The sequence below is a fragment of the Aquarana catesbeiana genome, linkage group LG13, assembly GCF_042186555.1.
Source record: "Aquarana catesbeiana isolate 2022-GZ linkage group LG13, ASM4218655v1, whole genome shotgun sequence".
NCBI lineage: Eukaryota > Metazoa > Chordata > Amphibia > Anura > Ranidae > Aquarana > Aquarana catesbeiana.
In genome coordinates, this window is record NC_133336.1 from 192,278,879 (window position 1) to 192,304,795 (window position 25,917).

Here is a 25,917-nt window from a genome sequence, read left to right on the forward strand (position 1 = left end):
TTTGCGGATGCTACTAAGCTAAGCAGGGCAATAACTTCTCCGCAGGATGTGGAAACCTTGCAAAAAGATCTGAACAAATGAATGGGGTGGGCAACTACATGGCAAATGAGGTTTAATGTAAAAAAATGTAAAATAATGCATTTGGGTGGCAAAAATATGAATGCAATTGATACTCTGGGGGGAGAACCTCTGGGGGAATCTAGGATGGAGAAGGACCTGGGGGTCGTAGTAGATGATAGGCTCAGCAATGGCAAGCTGCTGCTAACTAAGCAAAAAAAATACTGGCATGCATTAAAAAGTATTTTTAACTCCAGAGATAAAACGATAATTCTCCCGCTCTACAAGACTCTGGTCCGGCCGCACCTGGAGTATGCTGTCCAGTTCTGGGCACCAGTCCTCAGGAAGGATGTACTGGAAATGGAGCGAGTACAAAGAAGGGCAACAAAGGTAATAAAGGGTCTGGAGGATATTAGTTATAAGGAAAGGTTGTGAGCACTAAACTTATTCTCTCTGGAGAAGAGACGCTTGAGAGCAGTGGCGTCTCCAGCTTTCATATTTAGGGGGGGCACATGGGGGGACAGGGACAAAAGTAGGGGGGCAAATATAAAATGCAATTTTATATATATATATATATATATATATATATATATATATATATATATATTGGGGCCCTTTACTACGATCCCACAACGGCCCTTTCACATGTTCTGCAGTGAGCTCCCTTCCTACTGTATTGGGACCCCCAGGGTGGCAGAAAACAAGCGATATATGTCACCACCAGCATACCAAGAAAATATAAGCGTCCAAAGCAGTGGGAGAACTATCAGGGTTGCAAAGCTTGTCTTGCCACCGGGCCCTGGTGTTCTGCCACTGTGGGCTTCCCCAGCCTCCTCTTGCTGTCCTGCCCCTGCTATTGACAGCGCTGGTCTGGCATCTCTTGGAATTTACAGGCTGGTTCTCCTGTCCTAAGGACGGGAGAAATCAGTCTGTTTTTTTAGTAACTGAGAGTTCTGGTGGAGTCTTTCCTGCAACTCGTTCTTCTCCCTGCCAATGAGGATGCAGGGGAAGGAGCAGATTGGGCGGCCGTGGTTGTGTGAGCGCTCACATTATGCAGTGTCAGACAGCAGAGGGAGGGGGGAGGAATCACCCGCAGGAGCTGACTGGGGACGCTCTCCCTCTCAATAGAGACTGTGTTACTCCAGTGGCAGCCCGAGTAAGATGCGGCGCATCCGCTACAAATGCAAACAAAAAGACATTGCCTTTTTGTAAATAAAAAAAATATATATATTTTTTTTAATTGGTGGGGCACATGGTGGGGCACAGCATATTGTTGGGGGGGGGGGGGGGTCAGGGCCCCCTCTGCCCCCCCTAGTGACGCCATTTCTTGAGAGGGGATATGATTTCAATATACAAATACCGTACTGGTGACCCCACAATAGGGATAAAACTTTTTTGCGGAAGGGAGTTTAATAAGACACGTGGCCACTCATTAAAATTAGAAGAAAAGAGGTTTAACCTTAAAATACGTAGAGGGTTCTTTACTGTAAGAGGGGCAAGGATGTGGAATTCCCTTCCAAAGGCGGTGGTCTCAGCGGGGGGGGCAACAATAGTTTTAAGAAACTGATAGATAAGCACCCGAACGACAGCAAGATACAGGGATATACAATGTAATACTGACATATAATCACACACATGGGTTGGACTTGATGGACTTGTGTCTTTTTTCGACCTCACCTACTATGTAACTATGTAACTATGTAACTATTGATGTTGGCAGTGGGGAAATCTGTTGTTGCTGCCGGTAGTCTATTGTTGTGGGTTGTCCATCGTTAGGGGGATATATTGTTACTAGCTGCAGGGAATCTATTTTACTACTTTTCTTGTTATCATTGCCAAATTCCATGCAAATTACTGGTCGCCACAAAATGATACTTGGTTCTGTATTCTCTAAAAAGGCCAGTACTGGGAGGTAGGTAGGGGGTGGGACCAAGGAATGATGCTCGGAGGTGGGTAGGGGTGGAGAAATGGGGTGACTCAGAAAGGGGAACTTCCTTCACCTATTCTCTGAGAAAAAAAAAGCCCTGGGTGATATATTTTGCTTGTGTGCACTAAAACTAACTTAGTGTTTTTTTTTTTTTTTTTTTACTCAACCTGTGCTCATATCAAAAAAGTGGAGCTAGCCATGTATTCTTTTAGAGCATACTATGTTCTATGGGGACATACTGTGTTACCGTTTTCTCCATATGAAATCTTTGTGTGTTATAAAGCATCCTGAAAACTAAGATAGCTTTTAACTTTGGTCAGTCAGAAGTTAAAACTAAATGAATAAATAAATGAATAAAATATATACACATGCAGGTGCACCTTTGCAAATAAAAGAAAAAACATGAAAGTGTGGCACTTACAGTGCCTTGAAAAAGTATTCATACCCCTTGAAATTTTCCAAATTTTGTCATGTTACAACTAAAAATGTAAATGTATTTTATTGGGATTTTATGTGATAGACCAACACAAAATGGCACATAATTGTGAAGTGGAAGGAAAATAATAAATGGTTTTCAATTTTTTTTTTACAAATAAATCTGTAATTAGTGTGGCGTGCATTTGTATTCAGCCCCCCTGAGTCAATACTTTGTAGAATCACCTTTCACTGCAATTACAGCTGCAAGTCTTTTTGGGGATGTCTCTACCAGTTTTGCACATCTAGGGAGGGACATTTTTGCCCATTCTTCTTTGCAAAATATCTCAAGCTCTGTCAGATTGGATGGAGAGCGTCTGTGAACAGCAATTTTCAAGTCTTGCCACAGATTCTCAATTGGATTTAGGTCTGGACTTTGACTGGGCCATTCTAACACATGAATATACTTTGATCTAAACCATTCCATTGTAGCTCTGGCTGTATGTTCAGGGTCATTGTCCTGCTGGAAGGTGAACCTCCGCCCCAGTCTCAAGACTTTTGTAGACTCTAACAGGTTTTCTTCTAAGATTGCCCTGTATTTGGCTCCATCCATCTTCCCATCAACTCTGACCAGCTTCCCTGTCCCTGCTGAAGAAAAGCATCCCCACAACATGATGCTGCCACCGCCATGTTTCATGGTGGGGATGGTGTGTTTAGGGTGATGTGCAGTGTTTTCCCCCACACGTTTTAATTTTAGGCCTAAAAGTTCAATTTTGGTCTCATCTGACCAGAGCACTTTCTTCCACATGTTTGCTGTGTCCCTCACATGGCTTCTCGCAAACTGCAAACGGAACTTCTTATGGTTTTCTTTCAATAATGTCTTTCTTCTTGCCACTCTTCCATAAAGGCTGGATTTGTGGAGTGTAGACTAATAGTTGTCCTGTGGACAGATTCTCCCACCTGAGCTGTGGATCTCTGCAGCTCCTCCAGAGTTACCATGGGCCTCTTGGCTCTTCTCTGATGAATGCTCTCCTTGCCTGGCCTGTCAGTTTAGGTGGATGGCCATGTCTTGGTAGGTTTGCAGTTGTGCCATACTCTTTCCATTTTCGGGTGATGGATTGAACAGAGCTCCGTGAGATGCACAAAACGTGGGATATTTTCTTATAACCTAACCCTGCTTTAAACTTCTCCACAATGTTATCCCTGACCTGTCTGGTGTGTTCCTTGGCCTTCATGATGCTGTTTGCTCATAAAAGTTCTCTTACAAACCTCTGAGGGCTTCATAGAACAGCTGAATTTATACTGAGATTAAATTACACACAGGTGGACTCTATTTACTAATTAGGTGACTTCTGAAGGCAATTGGTTCCTCTAGATTTAGTTAGTGGATAGCACTTTCGCCTAGCAGTAAGAAGGGTTGCTGGTTCGAATACCAACCATGACACTACCTGCCTGGAGTTTGCATGTTCTCCCTGTGCCTGCGTGGGTTTCCTCCGGGTACTCCGGTTTCCTCCCACACTCCAAAGACATGCTGGTAGGTTAATTGGATCCTGTCTAAATTGTCCCTAGTATGTATGAATGTGAGTTAGGGACCTTAGATTGTAAGCTCCTTGAGGGTAGGGACTGATGTGAATGTACAATGTATATGTAAAGCGCTGCGTAAATTGACGGCGCTATATAAGTACCTGAAATAAATAAATAAATTAAGGGGTCTGAATACAAATGCAGACTAATTATGCGAAGGTCTTGCGAGCCACAAATGGATTAATGCCTCTGGGGGGGGGGTAAATCAAATATAGACAAGCTGCAAACACTGACCACGTTTCATTCCGTGCATATTCCAAAATTATATAAGAAATTGTGTCTGCGCTAAAAATTATATCCAACAATTGCAACAAATATATCCCAATTGCTATAAAGTGCATATATAATATAGAACTGTGCTGCCGAAATTCAATATATTAAAATCAAAAAAGTGCCAATACTACATAGAGTAAATATAATCCTTTTGTGAAAATATCCCATAAAGTGCAGCATGCAAAAAAGGAAAACAATATATGCATATGATTATAAGTATAAAATCAAGTGCTAATAATGTAGCAATCAAGTGTCCACATCCAAAGAAGTTCAGTTCATTGATAACAAAACGTAAAGTGCAGGTATATAGTGTCCATAAAAAACAGTGTTCATCATGCTCCTCCTTAATGGTGTTCACAATCCAGCATGCTCCAGTGCTCTCCTGTGACCCCCCACTTGTGCTTGCGCTCACCTCTAAGCGTGTGACACGGTAATTAAACGGTGTCTAAACACGCATTGGAGCCACTCCTGGGCTCATATAGGGTATGCTGGTGTGAACTCCAACCCTCTCAGATGACATCCAATGGAATATTGGGGAGGGGTAGGACGGAGCTGTCAGCAATAGGAGCAGATGAGATACAACACACCGCACGCCATACGAGCGTTTGTTTTATACACCACACTCTGGAAAGACTGGTGCACTCACGCACCTGTATATTGTGAGTACCCTTCTGGAGGGAAGTTTTAATATACTTTTAATAAATCCTGAACTGCATCACACTATGGAGCTTGTTCTTTCTTTTATGTGAAACCATTGGATGTCATCTGAGAGGGTTGGAGTTCCACCAGCATACCCTATATGAGCCCAGGAGTGGCTCCAATGCGTGTTTAGACGCTGTTTAATTACCGTGTCACACGCTTAGAGGTGAGCGCAAGCACAAGTGGGGGGTCACAGGAGAGCACTGGAGCATGCTGTATTGTGAACACCATTAAGGAGGAGCATGATGAACACTGTTTTTTATGGACACTATATACCTGCACTTTACGTTTTGTTATCAATGAACTGAACTTCTTTGGATGTGGACACTTGATTGCTACATTATTAGCACTTGATTTTATACTTATAATCATATGCATATATTGTTTTCCTTTTTTGCATGCTGCACTTTATGGGATATTTTCACAAAAGGATTATATTTACTCTATGTAGTATTGGCACTTTTTTTATTTTAATATATTGAATTTCGGCAGCACAGTTCTATATTATATATGCACTTTATAGCAATTGGGATATATTTGTTGCAATTGTTGGATATAATTTTTAGCGCAGACACAATTTCTTATATAATTTTGAATACAAATGCACGCCACACTTTTCAGATCTTTATTTGTAAAAAAAATTTGAAAACCATTTATCATTTTGCTTCCACTTCACAATCATGTGCCACTTTGTGTTGGTCTATCACATAAAATCCCAATAAAATACATTTACGTTTTTGGTTGTAACATGACAAAATGTGAAAAATATCAAGGGGTATAAATACTTTTTCAAGGCACTGTAATTTGGCTAACAAGGGGGCAAAACAAGTTGAAAGGAGCTCCTGTAACCCACCTTAGTTTCACTTTCCCCATTGACTCCAATGCCTTTTGCCAAAATGGCCCTCAAGTTCACTCATCCCCAAAAGGACACACACAAAATACAAAAATGTACAAAAACTTGTAGACTAAGGGAAGCCATAGATGATTTGATTTTCTTTCCCTCTACCACGGGTGGAAGGAAAGAAAATCACTTAATTCCTCCATCAATCCCTCCCACAGCACTATTGTATTCTGCTAGCGGGGAGCCTTCCTGGTCAGCAGAACACAATGATTACTGCTAGCAGCTATAGCTCATGACAGTAATTGAATGTAAAATGATAAAAGATTTTTGTAGAGCTCTACAAAAATCAAGCATAATAAATAAATTACATGATATATCTGTGAAATTCAACGTAAAACAGTCAAAATGTGGTACTATCCCAACACCGAGTTGTGATACAATATTCTTCATCAAAGTGACTCTTCTAGTAAGAAAATCCTGGCGTCTTCACCACTTGCTCAAAAGTATAAATGCACACTCACCAGAGGTGTCTGACCTCTTTTTACAGGCAGGTCAAGTGGTGAGGCGACCTGCAAGTCATGCCGCCCCTGTGTGAACCGGCACTAAGTGTTCTTATCACTTAAAAATAATCTTCATATCTTCATCCAGTTTGGTGGCATATCCCTCATATAGCAACCAGGCAGGAGACACCATATAAAAGCATCAAGACATAAAGCTGGACTTGGCATTACACAATTTCAGATAAGGTAGAGGGAGATCTTTGGGAATAATTTAGGACTTACCTTTGACGGAAATAGAAGCTTCTCCAATATGCTGATTATATCGTGAATTATAAAGGACCTCTTTTATGCATTTATATCTACCAGATATTTCAAGGCTTACATTTTCATAAGATAACACAGCTTCAGGTCCCCAATCTCTTATTACAGTATCATCCATATAGAATTTAGTTAGGTTTGCTAAATAACCAAAATAATGGTGGCATCTCAGTTTCAGGTCATCACCTTCATGAATATATGGTGGGGCTTGTAAGATCACCTGCCCAGGCTGCCCTGAAACACAGAAATATATACATAGCATGTTAAAGTATGGTCACTTTAAGGGCATTCCTTTTTGCTCCAACTGTCAATATAACCCCCCTTCACCAAGGATGGATCGCTTGTAAATCCACTCCTTCTCCATGATCTGACATCAAGTGTGCTGCCAGGCTGACATATAGCGCCCCATTCTTAGAGAGAGGAAGTCTGGAGGTCCGTATGTAAAATGCATTGGGAAAACATTACACACTCACTAAAATCTAGACAAATTTCCCTCCAGGATTGTTCTAGTAGCACTCAATGAGCGGGTATGAGACTTAACCCTATTCCTCTGTAAACACAGACCAGTTTTCACTAAATGGAATCAGTACTCATCTTAGAAGGCCTCGTACATCATCCTCCAGTAATTCTCTACATTATGACTCCTCACTTGGGGCACCAATCCTAAATTGTGTACTCTACATTCTGACTTCTCACTGGGGACATCAGTCCTAAGAGGCATACTGTCCTCCTTTAGTGTAGCCATGTTTGCTGCACACCATGCTTCTAGTCCATCTTTCCTTCAACAAGCACTAACTTCACTTCTCACAGTTTAGCTCCACCACTGGAGACAAGAAACATGCATGCCATTTTATGCTGAAGAACCTTTACTGAAAACTCCTCATCCTAGAATCCTCATCTTTAAAATAAATGCTCATTTTAACACAAGCAAGGTTACTCAACTTTGGTTGATGCATCTTGTTCTTTCTTTATTTCAATTTCCCATGACATTGGGAATCCCAGGGGAACATGATCCCATGCAAGCGTTTTCCCCAGGACAGGGAAATTCCATCAAATGATCATACGGTAGGCCTGAGTGTTTCTCCCTACACTGAAAATAGTATTACTTTAGCAACTGCTTCCACAGAATGACCTACTCCAACCAGCAACTGGTGCACTTTCTCTTGATTGGAGGAAAACTTCTTCCAGCCAGAGAACAGAACCTCTTTTGCTAACATACGGTGGGAGGATTTGGATCAAACTATGGAAGCATGTCTTAAGCGAGAAGATAAAGTAGATATTTGCCAGCACACCAAGGATCGGCACAAAGTGGTGTCCAAATGGGTAGTTTTTTGCATGATCACAACACAAGAAAGGTGCAACGTTTCAGAATCACGCAGGACCCCTTCGTCAGGCATGTGAAGGGGTCCTGCATGACTCCAAAACATTGCACTCCGAAACACTGCACCTTTCTTGTGTTGTGATCATGCAATAAACTACCCGTTTGGGCGCCCCTTTGTGCCGATCCTTGGTGTGCTGGCAAATATCTACTTTACCGCTTGAACCAGTATCCAGCTGGTTGTTGCTGCAGCACCCAAATCTTGAGCTTATACCAGGAACGTGTGCGATGGGAATATGAAGTATTCACCACTTCAATACAGGGCACTTAGACACCTTCCCGCCCAGGCCAATTTTCGCCTTTCAGCGCTGTCGCAATTTGAATGACAATTGCACCGTCATGCTACACTGTACCCAAAAAAATTTTTTATCATTTTGTTCCCACAAATAGAGTTTTCTTTTGGTATTTGATCACCTCTGGGATTTTTATTTTTTGCGCAACAAATAAAAAAAAGACCAAAAATTTTGAAAAAAAACAAGTTTTTCTTTGTTTGTTAAAATTTTTTATAAATAAGTAAGTTTTCTCCTTCAATGATGGGCACAGATATGGCTGCACTGACGGGCACTGATAAGGCGGCACTGATGGGCACCGATGAGGTGGCACCAATGAGGTAGCACTGATGAGGTGGCACTGACGGGCACTGATGATGGCACTGATAGGTGGCACTGATTGGCACTGATAGATGGCACTGGTATGCGGCACTGATGGGCACTTGTAGGTGGCACTGATGGGTACTTATGGGTGGCACTGATGGGTACTTATGGGTGGCACTGATAGGTGGCACGGATGGGCACTGATGGGCACTGATAAGTGGGCACTGATAGGCATGGATGGGCACTGACAGGTGGCACTGATGGGTTGCACTGATGTCTCTGATGGGTGGCACTGATGATACTGATGGGTGGCATTGCTGGGCATCACTGATGTTTTGGTACATACTGGTGCCAATCAGTGCCCATTTGTGGGCACTGTTTGGCACAGATTGGGCATTCATTTGAACAAGTTGATGGCCATGGGGTACATACCTGGCCATCCACATGTTGCCCCTTCCCTGGTGGTCCTAGTGGCGTCCCTGGTGATCCAGTATGGCCATCTGAGGGGGGGCTGCGCTGATAAACAATCAGCGCAGACCCCCCCCTGTCAGGAGAGCCGCTGATCGGCTCTCCTCTACTCGGGTCTGTCAGACGCGAGTGAGGAGAAGCCGATCAATGGCTTTTCCTATTTACATCGTGATCAGCCGTGATTGGACACGGCTGATCACGTGGTGAAGAGCCTCCGCCGGAGGCTCTTTATCAAGATCGGTGGAGCGGTGTGTCAGAGTGACACACCGCTCCACCGATCGCCGCGAAGAGCGCCCCCACGGGCGCGGCGGCTGTTATCCTGAAGGACGTCATATGACGCCCAGTCAGGATAACTGAACCACCGCCTGGCCGTCATTTTGCTATAGGCCAGGCGGGAAGTGGTTAAGCAAGGAGATAGATACCAAGGCAGCAGAATAGCAGATACAGAGGTACTCTATGAATGAATGAATGAATGAATGATTTGTATAGCGCTGCACATGCGAACTGAATCGCCTCAAGGCGCTAGATCTCTCCTGTGTTGTCCAGCTCCTTAGAAGAGGTATGTCTTGACTTTCTTCCTAAAGGCCTGATGGTTTTCTTCCATGCGGATGTGGGTAGGTCGAGCGTTCCATAGCCGTGGTCCTTGGACTGCGAATCTTCTTTCTCCTTTTGTTTTGTAGCGGGTTTTTGGAACAAGGAGGAGGTTTTGGTTTGAAGATCGAAGACTGCGATTGGGTGTATAGTGCTTTATTTTCTCGCATAGGTATTGAGGAGCATTTCCTTGTATACATTTGTGGGTGAGGCAGAGGGTCTTGAATTTGATTTGGTTCTTTACGGATAGCCAATGTAGGCTCCTCAGGGAAGGGGAGATGGATTACCAGGGTTTTTTTCCTGTTAACAGTCTTGCCGCTGTGTTTTGGATGAGTTGCAAGCGCGCAAGCTGATATTGGGGTAGTCCTATGTAGAGGGAGTTTGCGTAGTCAAGTCTGGAATTGATGATTGTTCCAACTACTGCTGCTTTGTCCTCTTCTGGGACGAAGGGGATGAGTCTACGTAGCAGGCGGAGGAGATGATGAGATTGGCTGACTACTGATCCTATTTGTGCATCCACTGACATTTCTGAGTCCAAAATGACTCCGAGACTCTTGGCTTTGGTGCTTGGAGAGATGGTCTGTCCGAAGATGGTGGGTGGTGTCCATGGGGTCTTAGTTTTGGAATTTTGATTTGCGTGTAGGAGAAGAAGCTCTGTTTTTGATCCGTTGAGTTTAAGAGAGCTAGTGGTCATCCAGTCGTCTATCAAAGTGAGGCATTTTTCTAGTTGCTGATGATGGTCTTTTTCTTCAGGGATGTGGAGGTAGAGTTGGGTATCATCAGCGTATGAGTGGAAGCAGAGGTCCGATTTTCTGATGATTTTGAGGAGTGGGCGGATGTAGATGTTAAACTCTACAATTCTATTTGTGGCGGAACTACAAGGGTTGCAAAGGCTGCACTTGCGACTGGGCCCTGGCATTCTGCCAACTTGGGGGGGGCAGGACAGGAAGGGGGCCGCTGCAGAACATGTGAAAGGGTCCCACTGTAAGAGTCGGTTCACACTGCTGTGACCCCAAAGTCGTGCGACTTGGTTACTATGCACAGCTGCACGAGATTCTGTGTGCACCAGTTTTAGTAAATCTCCCCCATAAAGTCGCATGACAAGTCAAAACACATTCATTTCAATGGGTGACAAAAAAGGTTCCTGCACTACTTTTCTGTGATTTTGGTGCGATTTTGACTGCAATCTCCCCCTATGTGTCGCAGGTCGCATGATAAGTCGCAGCAGTGTGAGCTGGGGCTTATTAAAGGCCCCACAATGGGAGTAAAGGGCTCTGGGGCCAGAAGAAAGGGACCCGGGATATTTGCAAAGGGCCCTGGCGGTCAGGGGGCTCTTCATGGTTTCTTGCACCGGGGTTCTGAAGGTTTTATTTACGCCTCTAAATTCTATACAGTAAATTTTTCCTCAAACAAAACAACAAAAGAAGAGAAGGACACACCAGTACTCGTGCATTATGCCAAGCACCATTTAATGATAAAAAAAAATGTGTAAAAATACTCACAAAAGCTGTAAGTACATGGAAATGGAATGAACCCTAAATCATGGTCTCCTGAGTTTCCAGGACCTGGATGACCAATGTGAAAGTCCCCATGACTCAATACATTGTGTGGGCCAAGTCTAATGCCGCGTACACACGAGCGGACTTTACGGCAGACTTTGCCCGGCGGACGGGATTTCGTCGGACAATTCGATCGTGTGTGGGCTCCAGCGGACTTTGTTTGCTCAAAAGTTGGACGGACTTAGATTTGAAACATGTTTTAAATCAATCCATTGAAATCGAGTCTGGTCGAAAAGTCCGCTCGTCTGTATGCTAGTTCGACGGACAAAAAGCCACGCTAGGGCAGCTATTGGCTACTGGCTATGAACTTCCTTATTTTAGTCCGGTCGTACGTCATCACATACGAATTCGACAGACTTTGGTGGATTGTGTGTAGGCAAGTCCGTTCATTCAGAAAGTCCGTCGTAAAGTACGTTGAAAAGTCCGCCGGGCAAAGTCTGCCGTGAAGTCCAACCGTGTGTACGCGGCATAAGCCTGAGAAATCACAGACTGCAGTGAGATTTCAGATAACCGGGAGAAGAGGGTAAGATATAGGTGATTCCCAAAAAAAGGATGATTTTACAGCTTTTGGATGAGCTATTTTGATATTGTTTAATACTCTCTCCTCTCTCTAATTAGGTTTTTACTTTTATTTGAATCTAGCCTGTGTTCACCCTTTCAGCTATTGGCTTTTTTGTGTCTAATTAAGAGGTTTCACATTCACCAACTAGCACTGGCACATTGTCCAAAGTTAGGGTGACTATGTTAGTCTCACCATCTGTTTCTGCATATATCCTTCTGACTTGGGTTGGCTTTGGCTTTGGATCTTGTCTCAGCATCTTCTTCCTGGATCCTGTTGCAACTTGTTAGTTGTGTAGCTCCATATCTACACTTGTCTGTTGCCTGTTTTGACCTTTGGCCTGAACCTGACTACAATTATGCCTCAGGACTGGAACTCCCCCTGATAAATTCTGTACTCCTAGATGATCTGTTACAACAATCCTAAGGGCCACAGATTGGGACTTGTGATAGCCAAACCCATCCACACCACAGGCAATGGTCATGAAGGTAAAGCACTGCAAGAGCCTAAGCTTTGGAGAGTCTTCCATCACAGGATAGCGACACAGAGAATCTCTGCCTGTCTGTACTGATTCTAAGAATGCTTTCCAGTTCTAGCTTAGCTACACTCATCCCTGATCTCCACACCATTCCTGGCACTAACCCTAGGTTCACACCTATGCATTTTTTTAGTGTGTTTTGCAGTTTGCAGAAACGCACTACAATCCATTCAACATGGTTTCCTATGGTACAAGTTCACATCTATGCGTTTTTATTAGCCGGTAAATTTTTGGAAAAGGTCAGGGACTTTTTTCCTGCAGCAGATTGCGTTTTGCGTGTAATAGACTTCAATGGACCCACACCGAAAACGCAAGCGTTTTTACATGTGGTTTCCTTTTTTTTTTTCTTTTTTTGGGTGGTCGTGATTGACGATGGATCTACACCAGGGGACATTTTTTAAATTTTATTAAAGGACTTGTCAAAAACTCATGTTGTGTCTTTACTCAGTTTATACACTTTTTTGGTGAATGGGTAGGGGTACTATGTACCCCATACTCATTCACATGGGGGGGCGAGATCTGGGGGCCCCCTTGTTAAAAACAGATTCCAGATTCCGATAAGCCCACAGCCCGCAGAACCCCACAACCACCGGCCAGGGTTGTGGGCAAGAGGCCTTTGTCCCAAAGCACCCTACCCATGTTGAGGCCATGTGGCCTTTCTGACCTGCTGGGCTGCATGCTCGGATAAGGGTCTGGTGTGGATTTTGGGGGGGAACCTCACACCATTTTATTTTGGCTTTCCGGCCCGCTCCCTAACAACCAGCTAATCACAGTTTGTTAAAAAGAAAAAAAATGCAAGACGAGGGTTTAAAAATGCAAAACGCACCACAAAATGTGGTGAAAAAAGGAAAACCAATCAACCGCAGGCAGATGTGAAACTAGGGTAACTGGTCTTCAAGAAACTGTTGTGCTCTTAGCTGAAACATCAATTTCATGTGAATAGACATTAAAACTACAGGGTTAAAGCTGTTGGCTTACTCACAATTGCTGACATGCAGTCTGACTGGGTCACTTAAACCAGTATACCCGAGTGTACACTGGTACTTCCCATCATCTGTTGTTTCTGCAAACTTAATTAACAAGGTATTTTCACTAAGTTTTTGTTGAATCTCTTTACCATCCTTGTACCAGGTATAGGTTGCGACTGCTGATGTAGGCCGTCTATAAGCACAGATCAATCTTATATTCTCTCCCGAGAAGATGGGGCTCCAGTTTGGTATGAAGGTCACCACAGGTCTAATTTCAGGTCCTAAAAAAAGTAACAAATTTTACAATATTAAGTGAAGTTCCAGCTAAGAAATAAAGCTTATTGTGATCTATAAAGGTCATTATTATTATACAGGATTTATATAGCGCCAACAGTTTGCGCATCACTTTACAAAATGAAGGCAGACATTACAGCAATGTTAAAAGAATACAGTCAGCGCAAAAAACAACTAACACAAAATAAAACAAGCTGCTGTACACTGAAGGTAAACATATAAAACCTCAGAAAACGTATGATAAAGCAAAGCAGTGCAGCGCTAAAACTAAAAGTCCAAGTAATGTCCCTTTAGAATAGAATCAAATATAAATAAGAGAAAAAAATAAATAAATAAATAATCTCCTCTGTGATGATAAGGGTGCTCAAGATATCCCATGCAGTGTTACATGTCCGTGACACCACCACCGGTCAACCAAACCGCTCACCTCAGCATAGGGACCCCTGAATTAACAGATAGGTCAAAACAGCATTTACCACACTTGGTGGAAGGAGATGAAGACTTGTCTGGGAAGATGGTCCCACGGTAATGGAGATGGCACTCAAAAATTGCAGGTCATATCACATGTAATAGAAATGAAAATACATAGTGTACACTGCGTGACTAAAACAAATATCATTTATTAAAATTAAGGTACTCACAAGCACAGCACTAAGCCCTAGTGCTGGGATACAGATAAAATGTCATCAAAGAGTAACGTAGGTTGGATGGTGGCTGCAGTGATTTCCAGAAACTCCCGCACGCGTATCGTCCTACTCGGGACTTCATCAGCGATAATTTTATCACTGATGAAGTCCCGAGTAGGACGATACGCGTGCGGGAGTTTCTGGACATCACTGCATCCACCATCCAACCTACGTTACTCTTTGATGACATTTTATCTGTATCCCAGCACTAGGGCTTAGTGCTGTGCTTGTGAGTACCTTAATTTTAATAAATGATATTTGTTTTAGCCACGCAGTGTGCACTATGTATTTTCATTTCTATTACATGTGATATGACCTGCAATTTTTGAGTGCCATCTCCATTACCGTGGGACCATCTTCCCAGACAAGTCTTCATCTCCTTCCACCAAGTGTGGTAAATGCTGTTTTGACCTATCTGTTAATTCAGGGGTCCCTATGCTGAGGTGAGCGGTTTGGTTGACCGGTGGTGGTGTCACGGACATGTAACACTGCATGGGATATCTTGAGCACCCTTATCATCACAGAGGAGGTTTTTTTTTTTCTCTTATTTATATTTGATTCTATTCTAAAGGGACATTACTTGGACTTTTAGTTTTAGCGCTGCACTGCTTTGCTTTATCAGACATTACAGCAACAATCATTTCGTTTTGTCACATTCGTTAAGTTAGAATGATTTGTTTTCAGAATTTGTTTAGTATATTTGGATTTGTTTCATATATTCAGATTCGTTTCGTATAGTCAAAATTGTTTCATTTATTTTGGAAGATTGGCTTTATTATCTAAGGACCAGACCTATTTTTTAAACTTGTTGTTTACGAGTTAAAATCAGTTTTTTTTTGTTGCTAGAAAATTACTTAGAACCCACAAACATTACATAAAAAAAAAATTTTTTCAGACATCCTAGGGAATAAAATGGCGGTTGTTGCAATACTTTCTGTCACACTGTATTTGTGCAGCGGTCTTACAAGCGCATTTTTTTTTTTTGAATGAAAAAATAAGACAACAGTAAAGTTAGCCCAGTTTTTTTTTATATTGTGAAAGATAATGTTACTCCGAGTAAATTGATACCCTACATGTGACGCTTCAAAATTGCGCGCACTCGTGGAATGGCGACAAACTTTGACGCTTAAAAATCTCCATAGGCGACGTTTAGAAATGTCTACAGGTTACCAGTTTTAAGTTACAGAGGAGGTCTTTTGCTAGAATTATTGCTCTTGCTCTAGCAATCGCGGCGATACCTCACATGTGGAGTTTGAACACCGTTTTCATATGCGGGTGCGATTTACGTAAGCGTTCACTTCTACGTGCTAGCTCAGCGGGACGGGGCGCTTTCAATTTTATTTTATTTTCTTATCTATTTAACTTTTTATTTTTTTATTTTGACACTGTCTTTTTAAAATAAAAAAATTGGGTCACTTTTATTCCTATTACAAGGAATGTAAGCATCTCTTGTAATAGAAAAAAAACATGACAGGACCTCTTAAATATGAGATCTGGGGTCAAAAAGACCTCAGATCTCACATTTACACTTAAAAGCAAAAAAATAGATAAATAAATAAACAAATAAATGTCATTTTTTTTTTTTCAATAAAAAAAAAAAATTTCCCCTTTAAGACCATTGGGCTGAAGTGACGTTTGACATCGCTTCTGTCATCCAATGGTATGGAGCCGAGTGGGGCCATCTTTCCCTCACTCTACTCCATGTCTCTCAGGGGAGAGGACCCGATCGTCTCCAACACTACCGACGGCTCCGGTAAGCAGTGGAGACCACCGGGGAGCGGCGGGAGGGAGGGGCACCTCTCCCGTTGCCGATAAAAGTGATCTCGCGGCAAATCTGCAGCAGAGACCACTTTTATCTGAAAACAGATCGCATGCTGTTTAACCATGTCCGGGCCTCCCAACGTCGTTTTACGCCGCTTCTTTGAAGAGGGATATTGTTGTTATGGCAGCAGCTAACTACCATAATCCCGGTATCCTCTTCAAGTGCGGGCGGTCCGCTTTCTGATAAAAGTGGTCCCTACAGTGGATTTGCCGTAAGATCACTTTTATCGGCGGCAGGAGAGGGGCCCCCTCCCGCCGCGCCTTGGTGCTCTTCGTCGCTTTCCGGAGCCGTCGGCAGCAGCGGAGGTGATCGGGTCCTGTGTCCTGTTAGACATGGAGATGAGTGAGGGGAAGATGGCCCCCACCCATCTCCATACCATTGCAGGGTGAAGTGACGTCAAAATGTCACTTCCACCCATAGCCCTTAAAGGGACATTTTTTTTTTTTTTTAAATGACATTTAATTTTATTTATTTTTTGATTGCATTTTAGTGTAAATATGAGATGTGAGGTCTTTTTGACCCCAGATCTCATATTTAGGAGGTCCTGTCATGCTTTTTTTCTATTACAAGGGATGTTTACATTCCTTGTAATAGGAATAAAAGTGACACCGTTTTTTTTTTTTTTTTTTAAAAAGACAGTGTCAAATTAAAAAAATAGAAAGTAAAATATATATTTTTTTAAAGAACAGTGTAAAGATAAAAAATAAAAGGTAAAATAAATAAGAAAAAAAAAATTTAAACAAGCCCCGTCCCGCTGAGCTCACGTGCAGAAGCGAGCGCATACATGAGCAGCGCCCGCATACGAAAACGGTGTTCAAACCACACATGTGAGGTATCGCCGCGATCGTTAGAGCGAGTGCAATCATTCTAGCCACAGATCTCCTCTGTAACTCAAAACATGCAACCTGTAGAATTTCTTAAACGTCACCTATGGAGATTTTTAAGGGTAAAAATTTGTCGCCATTCCACAAGCGGGCACAATTTTGAAGCGTGACATGTTGGGTATCAATTTACTCGGCGTAACATTATCTCTCACAATATAAAAAAAAATGGGCTAACTTTACTGTTGTCTTATTTTTGTATTCAAAAAAGTGTATTTTTTTTTCAAAAAAAGTGCGCTTGTAAGACCGCTGAGCAAATACGGTGTGACAGAAAGTATTGCAATGACCGCCATTTTATTCCCTAGGGTGTTAGAAAAGAAAAAAAAAAAAAAATATATATATATATATATATATATATATATATATATATATATATATATATATATATATATATATATATATATATATATATATATATATATATATATATATATATATATATATATAATGTTTGGGGGTTCTTGGTAATTTTCTAGCAAAAAAAAAGTTTTTAACAACACATCTCAGAAAGAAGCTCGGTCCATAAGTGGTTAAAAAGATACCGGGGTTATGGCAGCTATCTGCCGCCATAACAACGGTATTCAACATCAAACAGCCGACGTAAATGCTTAATTAGCTGATTGGGAGGTATTGACTGGAGTAACAAAAGTAACAAACGAAACAAAATGAATTTCGTTTTCATTTGTTATGTTGTGATTCGGAGATTCTGATGGCTCCACCTCCATCCAACCCAAAAACAATAAATAGGAAAAATTATCTTATTTTCACTTTTATACCTTACTGTAATTTATTTCCATTTCATATGTGGTGCATTTTTTTTTTTTATAATATTGAAAAATGTTAATGCAATATAAAAACAAAATAGATCCGAATCAATCCGGATCGTTCGTTAGGTCGTTCCGTTATTTCGGATGCTTCAAACATTAGCAAAAAGGCCCAAACTATTGCATCATGTCATCTGAATAAAACAAATGAATACAAATAAATTTTTATAATTATTTCGGATTTTGCAGAAATGTACTATTATTATTAATACTATTGTTATTTGGAGGTTCGTATACAACCGAATCTCTGAAAAAATTAAAATGTTGTCCGAACTTGGATTCATCACAAAATGAATCACACATATCTAGATTCTTGTGTTGTGGAGGAAACTTAATTTGTAACTTGCTGTAACGTGAAGGATTACAGGTCATAAAGGGCAAAAAATCTTCTGTACAAAAAGTCTCTATTCAAATATTATATAATATCGTCAAGTACATTTCTAAGTAAGGAATTTTCACTTACCTTGTATTTGTGTCACAGAGACCACTAGAACATACAAAAGAGAGTATTAATACAAAAATTTATTTTTTTTTAATTATTTTTAAAAAGTTTTTTTTTTTTAATTCTTTTTTTGTCCAAATGACTGTCAGTTGACTTAGCTCCAGGGTGCTAAAAAATGTGTCACTTGGGTTAGATAAACCCAAATGAGTCACGCCTAATTTTGGGGTTCTGTATTCCTCACCATTAATTAATATTACAAAATATGAACCTGACATATCTTATAAAACATCATTCCTATTCCTGTGATAATGTTATACTCATTGCTTATTACCTTTTTTATGATGCTTGTGAGATTTCACAATTTTGTATGGTTTTTATATAGAGTTACTTCACTTACTTACTCTATGTATGCAGTCTCAGTTTTACAAATAAATATTTGTGCAGAGTGTACTTATAATTTTAGTATGTATATTCATTATATACTAAGTCACTCTGAGAGGTACAAAGTATGTTTGGTTTATGTTTTTGTTTGTTTTTTTATTGGACTTTTTACTTTATGATATGGACTAATTTGTTATATTTGTTTATATGTTTTTTTCAACAAAAAATAAAAAAAAAGTATTTGATTTAAAAAAATAAATAAATAAATATTTGATAAATGACAAAGGATCCCCAAAGTGCTGCGGATAAGCATAAGCATAGGCGGTACAGCAGATGCAGCCTACCTCAAAGCTGGCTTTGTCTGATTGGATTCTCAAAGGGAACCATCTAAAAAGGGAGGAGTCACTGCTCTGGCTCATTCATTTGCATGTATACATTTCAGCTTGAGCTACTGAGCTTGGTAAACAACACTTCTGCCCATAGTAACAAAAATGAAAAAAAAAAAATAACATGAAACATTGCTTTAATTCTACAGATCCAGCTCTTCCAATGCTCAGTGTGCAAATACCTAGTTGGAGCTCAGGCGCACACATAATTCCACACAATATAATTCCAGTTTCTATCAGTGAAAGGTGCAGGAGCGTGCCACAGTTCTAATTTCATATGTCCCATATTTTCAATTTTGCAAGTTCTTCGCCCCATGCTTTTATCTCCACCTCCGTGAACTCCCCCCTGTACCTATTAAAAAATAAATAAATAAACAAATCCTGCAGTCTTCTTCCCAGGCCATTGATGTCACAGATCTTTCTTTTTTTTTTTTTTTTTGGTTGGTGGTCCTTATTCCTGCACTAAATGGTGCTTGTGAAAGGAAGTATGAGCACCCTATAGACAGTGCCGGGACAAGGTCATCAAGCGCCCAGGGCGAAGATGCCAAACGGACGCCCCCTCCAAAATGTATTAACATTATCTGTCAACAACCCCCCCCTACAAAAAAAATTGAGTACTATGGGGGGGTATAGAGGGCTATAAGATCAGTCTTAGTGCAGTCCTGGGGCCCTGCACTAGATGTGCCAATGGCTGTCAGATTGTCACTGTGCAGTGTTTGCTTACCTGCTCCCTACCCGTGTTCTTTGCTGGAATGAGATGGGGAAAGATGAAGAAACTCTGCACAGTGGCAGTCCGGCTGTCCCGATCCAAGAGAGAGGCAGTGTATGGAGACAAATCTGGAGGGGAGAGAGAGCACAATCCACCCCTCCTCCATTCACTACTCCTGTCAGCTCGTAGGTAGGAACTCTCTATTCAGTGCCCCCCACAGAACATGATACCACCACGCCCAAGGCATGCCTATTAAGTATAAAGGCCCTAGGTCGGTGTGGTGACACCACCACCCCTAGGGTTTGGCCTTGACCACCTTGGCTTGCAGGCTTACAGAAATATGGTTGAATTAGTCTGGCTGTCAATGAACCCGGAAGACTAATGCCCCGTACACATGATCGGACTTTCCGAAAACAAAACCGTGGAATTTTGTTCGAAGGTTGTTGACTCCAACTTGTCTTGCATACACACGGTTACACAAATGTTGGCCAACAATTACGAATGTAGTGACTTACTGTAGTGTAGTGGGCAGTTTAGTGTGTAGTATAGTGGGCAGTTTAGTGTGTAGTGTAGTGTGCAGTTTAGTGTGTAGTGTAGTGTAGTGGACAGTGTAGAGTGTAGTATAGTGGTCAATGTAGGAATCAGGTAGGTCAGTGCAGTGGTCAGTGTAGGAATCAGGTTGGTCAGTACTATTGGAGGAAGGGAAGGGACTCAGGGAGTGCTAAAAGTCTGTAGGTTAGTGGGCTCAAATTACTTGCCTTGCCCCAGGCGCTGACAACCCACACTATGCCACTGGCTGGGGGGCCCCATGAGTTGTCAGTCCGCCCCCGGACGTACAAGACGTACGGCGAACCAATAAAAAGGAAGTTCAATAGTCATGTGATATCTCCATTACGAACGCTAGTTTTAGACCGAGTGCTTCCGGCTCGTACTTGATTCCGAGCATTCGTGGACTTTTGTGCGACGGACTTGTGTACACACGATCGGAAAGTCTGACAACAAAAATTTGTTGGGGGGAAATTTGAGAACCTGCTAGCCAACATTTGAGAACCTGCTAGCTAACATTTGTTGGCGGAAAGTCCGACAACAAATGTTCGATGGAGCAGACACACGGTCGGACTTTCCGCCAACAAACTCACATCCAACATTTGTTGTCAGAAAATCCGATGGTGTGTACGGGGTGTAACTCCATATAGAGTGGACTTTCTGTCTGGGATAACGTCATCCTGAAGCCACCAAAGCTCAATTCAAAATGAGTGGGGTCAGAACCAAAAAAAAATAAAAAGCTAGGAGGAGAATCTTGTTACGTGACCTGTCAAAGTTACATGACCAGCTCTCCTCCAGTTATTGATCCAAAGAGAACTCCATAGTGCTCCACACCATAACCCACATTTTATGAATGGGCCATAAAACGTGGGCAGCAGTTATCATAGCCCAACTGAGTATAATAGAAAGTGATATCCCCTCTCCATTATAAATCAACCCCTAAATCTTAATCGATGTACATAACAAAACACAGCGAATAGGCATAGAGCTCACTAAAACTTATTGCTTCGCTTGTCCTATACAAAATAAAGTTCATTTTTTACCACAAATTTTCAAAATTTTTTAATAGTTCTAAAACAAAAGTAGATGCACATCTACTGCACCATGATTTTCTCAAAGAAATTCGCATTTGGGGGGGAAATATACCACATGCAAAAATATTAGTACTTTTTCAAATGACAGGCAGTTAGTAATAATCATGTAAAAACATTGATTAAACCATATTTTGTTGTACGTATTCATTGAGTTGGGATCATGCTAATAGAAACTCTCAGACAGTGCACAAAGACAACATCCGGCCGTACAGTATAGTCATCCATAATAACCAATCAGATGTCAACTTTTTAGGTTTAGCACTATTAGAGGAATGAAAGATGGCTGCTGACTGGTTGGTATGGGCTAGTGTGGATTGTAGTTTGGTTTTTAATTGACTAATAGGGGTTGATTTACTAAAACTGGAGAGTGCAAAATCTGGTGCAGCTGTGCACGGTAGCCAATCAGCTTCTAACTTCAGCTTGTTCAGTTAACCACTTCCGGACCGCCGAATGCCGATATACGTCATTATTTTGAGGGCGGATATCGTTGTTATGGCAGCAGCTAGCTGCCATAACCCCGATATCCTCGCGTTCGGCCGACGGTCTGCTACAAGATAAAATTGGTCTCTGTGGCGGATTCGCTGCGAGATCACTTTTATCGGTGGCGGGAGAGGGGCACCCCTCCCGCCGCGCTCCGGTGCCCTCCGCCGCTTACCAAAGCCGTCGGCAGCGGCGGAGGCGATCCAGTCCATCTCCTGGCTAGACATGAAGACGAGTGAGGGAAAGATGGCCCCCACCCGTGTCCATGACATTGCAGGGCGGAAGCGACATCAAAACGTCACTTCCGCCCATAGCTCTTAAAGAGTCATTTTTTTTTTAAATAATTTTTTTTAAATGACAATTTTTTGTTCTTTTTTTTTATTGCATTCAAGTGTAAATATGAGATTTGAGGTCTTTTTGACCCCAGATCTCATATTTAAGAGGTCCTGTCATGCTTTTTTTCTATTACAAGGGATGTTTACATTCCTTGTAATAGGAATAAAAGTGACACAATTTTATTTTTTTTTTAAAACAGTGTAAAAAAATAAAATAAAAGGTAAAATAAATAAGAAATTTTTTTTTTAAATGCGCCCCATCCTGCCGAGCTCAAGCGCAGAAGCGAACGTATACGTAAGTAGCACCCGCATATGAAAGCGTGTTCAAACCACACATGTGAGGTATCGCCACAATCGGTAGAGCGAGAGCAATAATTCTAGCCCTAGACCTCCTCTGTAACTCAAAACATGCAACCTGTAGAATTTTTTAAACATGGCCTATAGAGATTTTTAAGGGTAAAAGTTTGTCGCCATTCCAAGAGCGGGCGCAATTTTGAAGCGTGACATGTTGGGTATCGATTTACTCGGCAAAACATTATCTTTCACAATATAAAAAAAATTGGGCTAACTTTACTGTTGTCTTATTTTTTAATTCAAAAAAGTGTATTTTTTCCCCAAAAAGTGCGCTTGTAAGACCGCTGCGCAAATACGGTGTGGCAGAAAGTATTGCAAAGACCGCTATTTTATTCTCTAGGGTGTTAGAAAAAAATATATAATGTTTGGGGGTTCTAAGTAATTTTCTAGCAAAAAAAAAACAAAACAGTTTTTAACTTGTAAACAACAAATCTAAAAAAGAGGCTCGGTCCTTAAGTGGTTAAGCGTTGACAACCTGCAAGCTGATTGGTTTCTGCACCAGAGCTGCACCAGATTTCACACCCACCAGTTTTAGTAAATCAACCCCATAGAGTCTGTTGGTCGATATTATTACAAACGTTGCTGTAAATGTATAATAAAAAAAAAAAAAAGGTCCTCTTCCGCTGGTACTGAGTCAGGGTCCATATTGCCAAATCGAATCCGTCATACAATGACAGATGTTTCTGGGGTTTGCGGCCAGCGTGGAGATGAAATCTATATTTGGTGGTCCTGCCTCTGCCTGGTGGGGTTCTGGTCAAGGGTCATCAGACTCTTGTATACTCTTTTTCATATACCTATCTGCAAGGTTGCCAAATTAGCCATGCTTCATTGTCCGATCCTGGGCCTGTTTTCCTACCAACAGGAATTGGCCACCTACCTATTTATTACAGCCATTGCTAGAGCCTGGAAAAAGCCTGCTGTCTCGTTTGCAGAGGTGAAGAGCATCCTGACGACCCTCATGGTTAATGAGAAAGATGACCAGTATCCCCCACGATTCCCACGCTAAATCTCTTAAGGGGTGGTCCCTGTGGTGGTCTTATGCTCTTACAACCCTTCATCCGACCAGCTTGGGCCTTCCCATCTGATGCCATCCTCTCCCCAGCCTGGGGAAACTCTCTCTTCTCTTGCCTCTTCTCTCTTCTCTTCTTTTTTTTCTTCACCTCCCCCTCCTTCATAAATATTTTTTTATTGTTATTTATTTATTTGTCTTGTTTGTCCCCCCTTTTCAGTGGACCTGTCCACCCCCTGCACCCATCCTAACCCCTGGACCTAAGGGACCAGGCACCCTGTGTTGTCCCCCAGCCTTGATCGGGAGGACATTGTAGTTTGATATAATACACCTATTATGAGCATGTTCTGTTTGTAGCCTTCTATGGCTGTTAATCGTGCTTACTGTTTATATCCCCTGCGTGGGATTTCTATGACTGTCTATTCGCTTCAATAAAAAATATTGTACCAGAAAATAAATCAAAATTCAGATTACTTACAGAACAGCATGAATAATTCCAGGTACATGTTGACTCGTCAATGAGCATACAAAAAAAGCAAAGCATCTTAAATGGACGAGATAAAATCTTGGTAACTTCCTTTCTTTAACAAGAAGGAGTGAGGTAAAGAAAACTTCTATTGCAATACCATGGACCTGTATGAGAAAGCTGTTGCAATCTGCAGGTTGAATATTTTGCCTGCTATTGTATGTGGGTTTTTCCCCTAAAAAATTATGGATAATACTCTCTCAAATGCTGCCCCTATCCACTGTGCTCACTATATTATTGTGAGTATTATATTATATTAATTATGGCTGCAGCGTGGGCCTTAATTGCCGGGAGGGCGTTCATGGACGTCCTCCCGAGCAAGCGTTGCGGGTCGTGCACGGCACGCCCTGTGATCACCGACTCTATGAGACTCGGCTGATCACAGATCTGAGTAAGGGGTCGATCCCGGCCCCTTATCACATGATCATCTGTCAGCCAATGATGGCTGATCGTGTGATGTAAACAGAAGCTCGGTAATTGGTATTTTTTTGAGGGGAAAAAAAAAGCTGATCACTGGCTTCTGTCGGAGGGACATCAGTCCCTCACCCAGAAAGCCGTGGCTGCATTTTCTGTGCCCACCAGTGTCAGCTGCCAGTGCCCACTGTGCCACCTACCAGTGCCACCTATCAGTACCCACCAGTGCCACCTACCAGTGCCCAGAGTGCCACCTACCAGTGCCCACAGTGCCACCCATCAATGCCCACCAGTGGTGCTAATCAATGCCCATCAGTGTCTCATAATCAGTGCCACAGATCAGTGCTGCCTATCAGTGTCATCTACCAGTGCCTACCAGTGCCCATCAGTGCCACCCATCAGTGATCACCAGTGCCCATAAGTGCCACCTATCAGTGGCACTTATCAGTGTCACCTATCAGTGCTCTTTAGTGCCATCTATCAGTGCCCTTCAGTGCCACCCATCTGTGCCAACCATCAGTGCCCATCAGTGCCACCACTCAGTGCTTATCAGTGCCACCTCTCAGTGCCCATTAGTCCTGCCTTATCAGTGCTTATCAGTGCCCATCAGTGCTGCCTATTAGTGCCCATCAGTGTCACCTATCAGTGCCCATCAGTTTCACCTATCAGTGCCCATCAGTGTCACCTATCAGTGCCCATCAGTGTCACCTATCAGTGCCCATCAGCGCAGCCTCATCAGCACAAATCCGTGAAGGAGAAAAATTACCTGTTTTCAAAATTTTATAACAAACTAAGAAACAGTTTTTTTTTTTTCTTCAAACTTTTCGACCTTTTTTGTTTTATTTAGCAAAAAATAAAAAACCCAGCAGCAATTAAATACCACCAAAATAAAGCTCTATCTGTGTGAAAAAAATGATAAAAATGTTATTTGGGTAAACTGTAGCATCACCGCGCAATTGTCATTCAAAGAGTGACAGCGCTGAAAGCTGAAAATTGGTCTGGGCAGGAAGGGGGTTTAAGTGCCCAGTAAGTAAGTGGTTAAGTGAGTTAAAATGACATTGAATAAAATTCTTATTCTCAAAAAAAAATCCGTACATATCCACTATTTAACGGGCTACTATTTAAAGTGGAACTTCAGCCAAAAGGAGTTCCGCTTTAAGGCCTCCTCCCCTGCTCCTCTTTAACTCTTTTTTTTTCAGACACCCTAGAGAATAAAATGGCGGTCATTGCAATACTTGATGTCACATCGTATTTGTGCAGCGGTCTTACAAGAGTGATTTTTTTGGAAAAAATACACTTTTTTGAATTAAAAAATAAGACAACAGTAAAGTTGGCCCAATTTCTTTCTATATTGTGAAAGATAATTTTACGCAGAGTAAATTGATACCCAACATACTTCAAAACTGCGCCCGCTCTTGGAATGGCGAAAAACTTTGGCACTTAAAAACCTCCATTGGCGACATTTAA

General features: G+C 41.8%; 1 protein-coding gene across 1 annotated transcript in view; it reads right to left on the reverse strand.

Moving 5' to 3' along the window:
• Positions 1 to 24,119, reverse strand: part of LOC141117805 (Fc receptor-like protein 5) — a 36,710-nt gene extending 12,591 nt beyond the window's left edge. The window contains exons 1-4 of the mRNA XM_073610835.1: positions 23,989 to 24,119; positions 18,238 to 18,261; positions 13,282 to 13,548; positions 6,578 to 6,847 (exon numbers count right to left, since the gene is read on the reverse strand). Coding sequence (XP_073466936.1) covers positions 6,578 to 6,847; positions 13,282 to 13,548; positions 18,238 to 18,261; positions 23,989 to 24,016 — 589 coding nt within the window. The 5' untranslated portion in view covers positions 24,017 to 24,119. The remainder of the gene's footprint in view (positions 1 to 6,577; positions 6,848 to 13,281; positions 13,549 to 18,237; positions 18,262 to 23,988) is intronic.
• Positions 24,120 to 25,917: the final 1,798 nt, after the last annotated feature.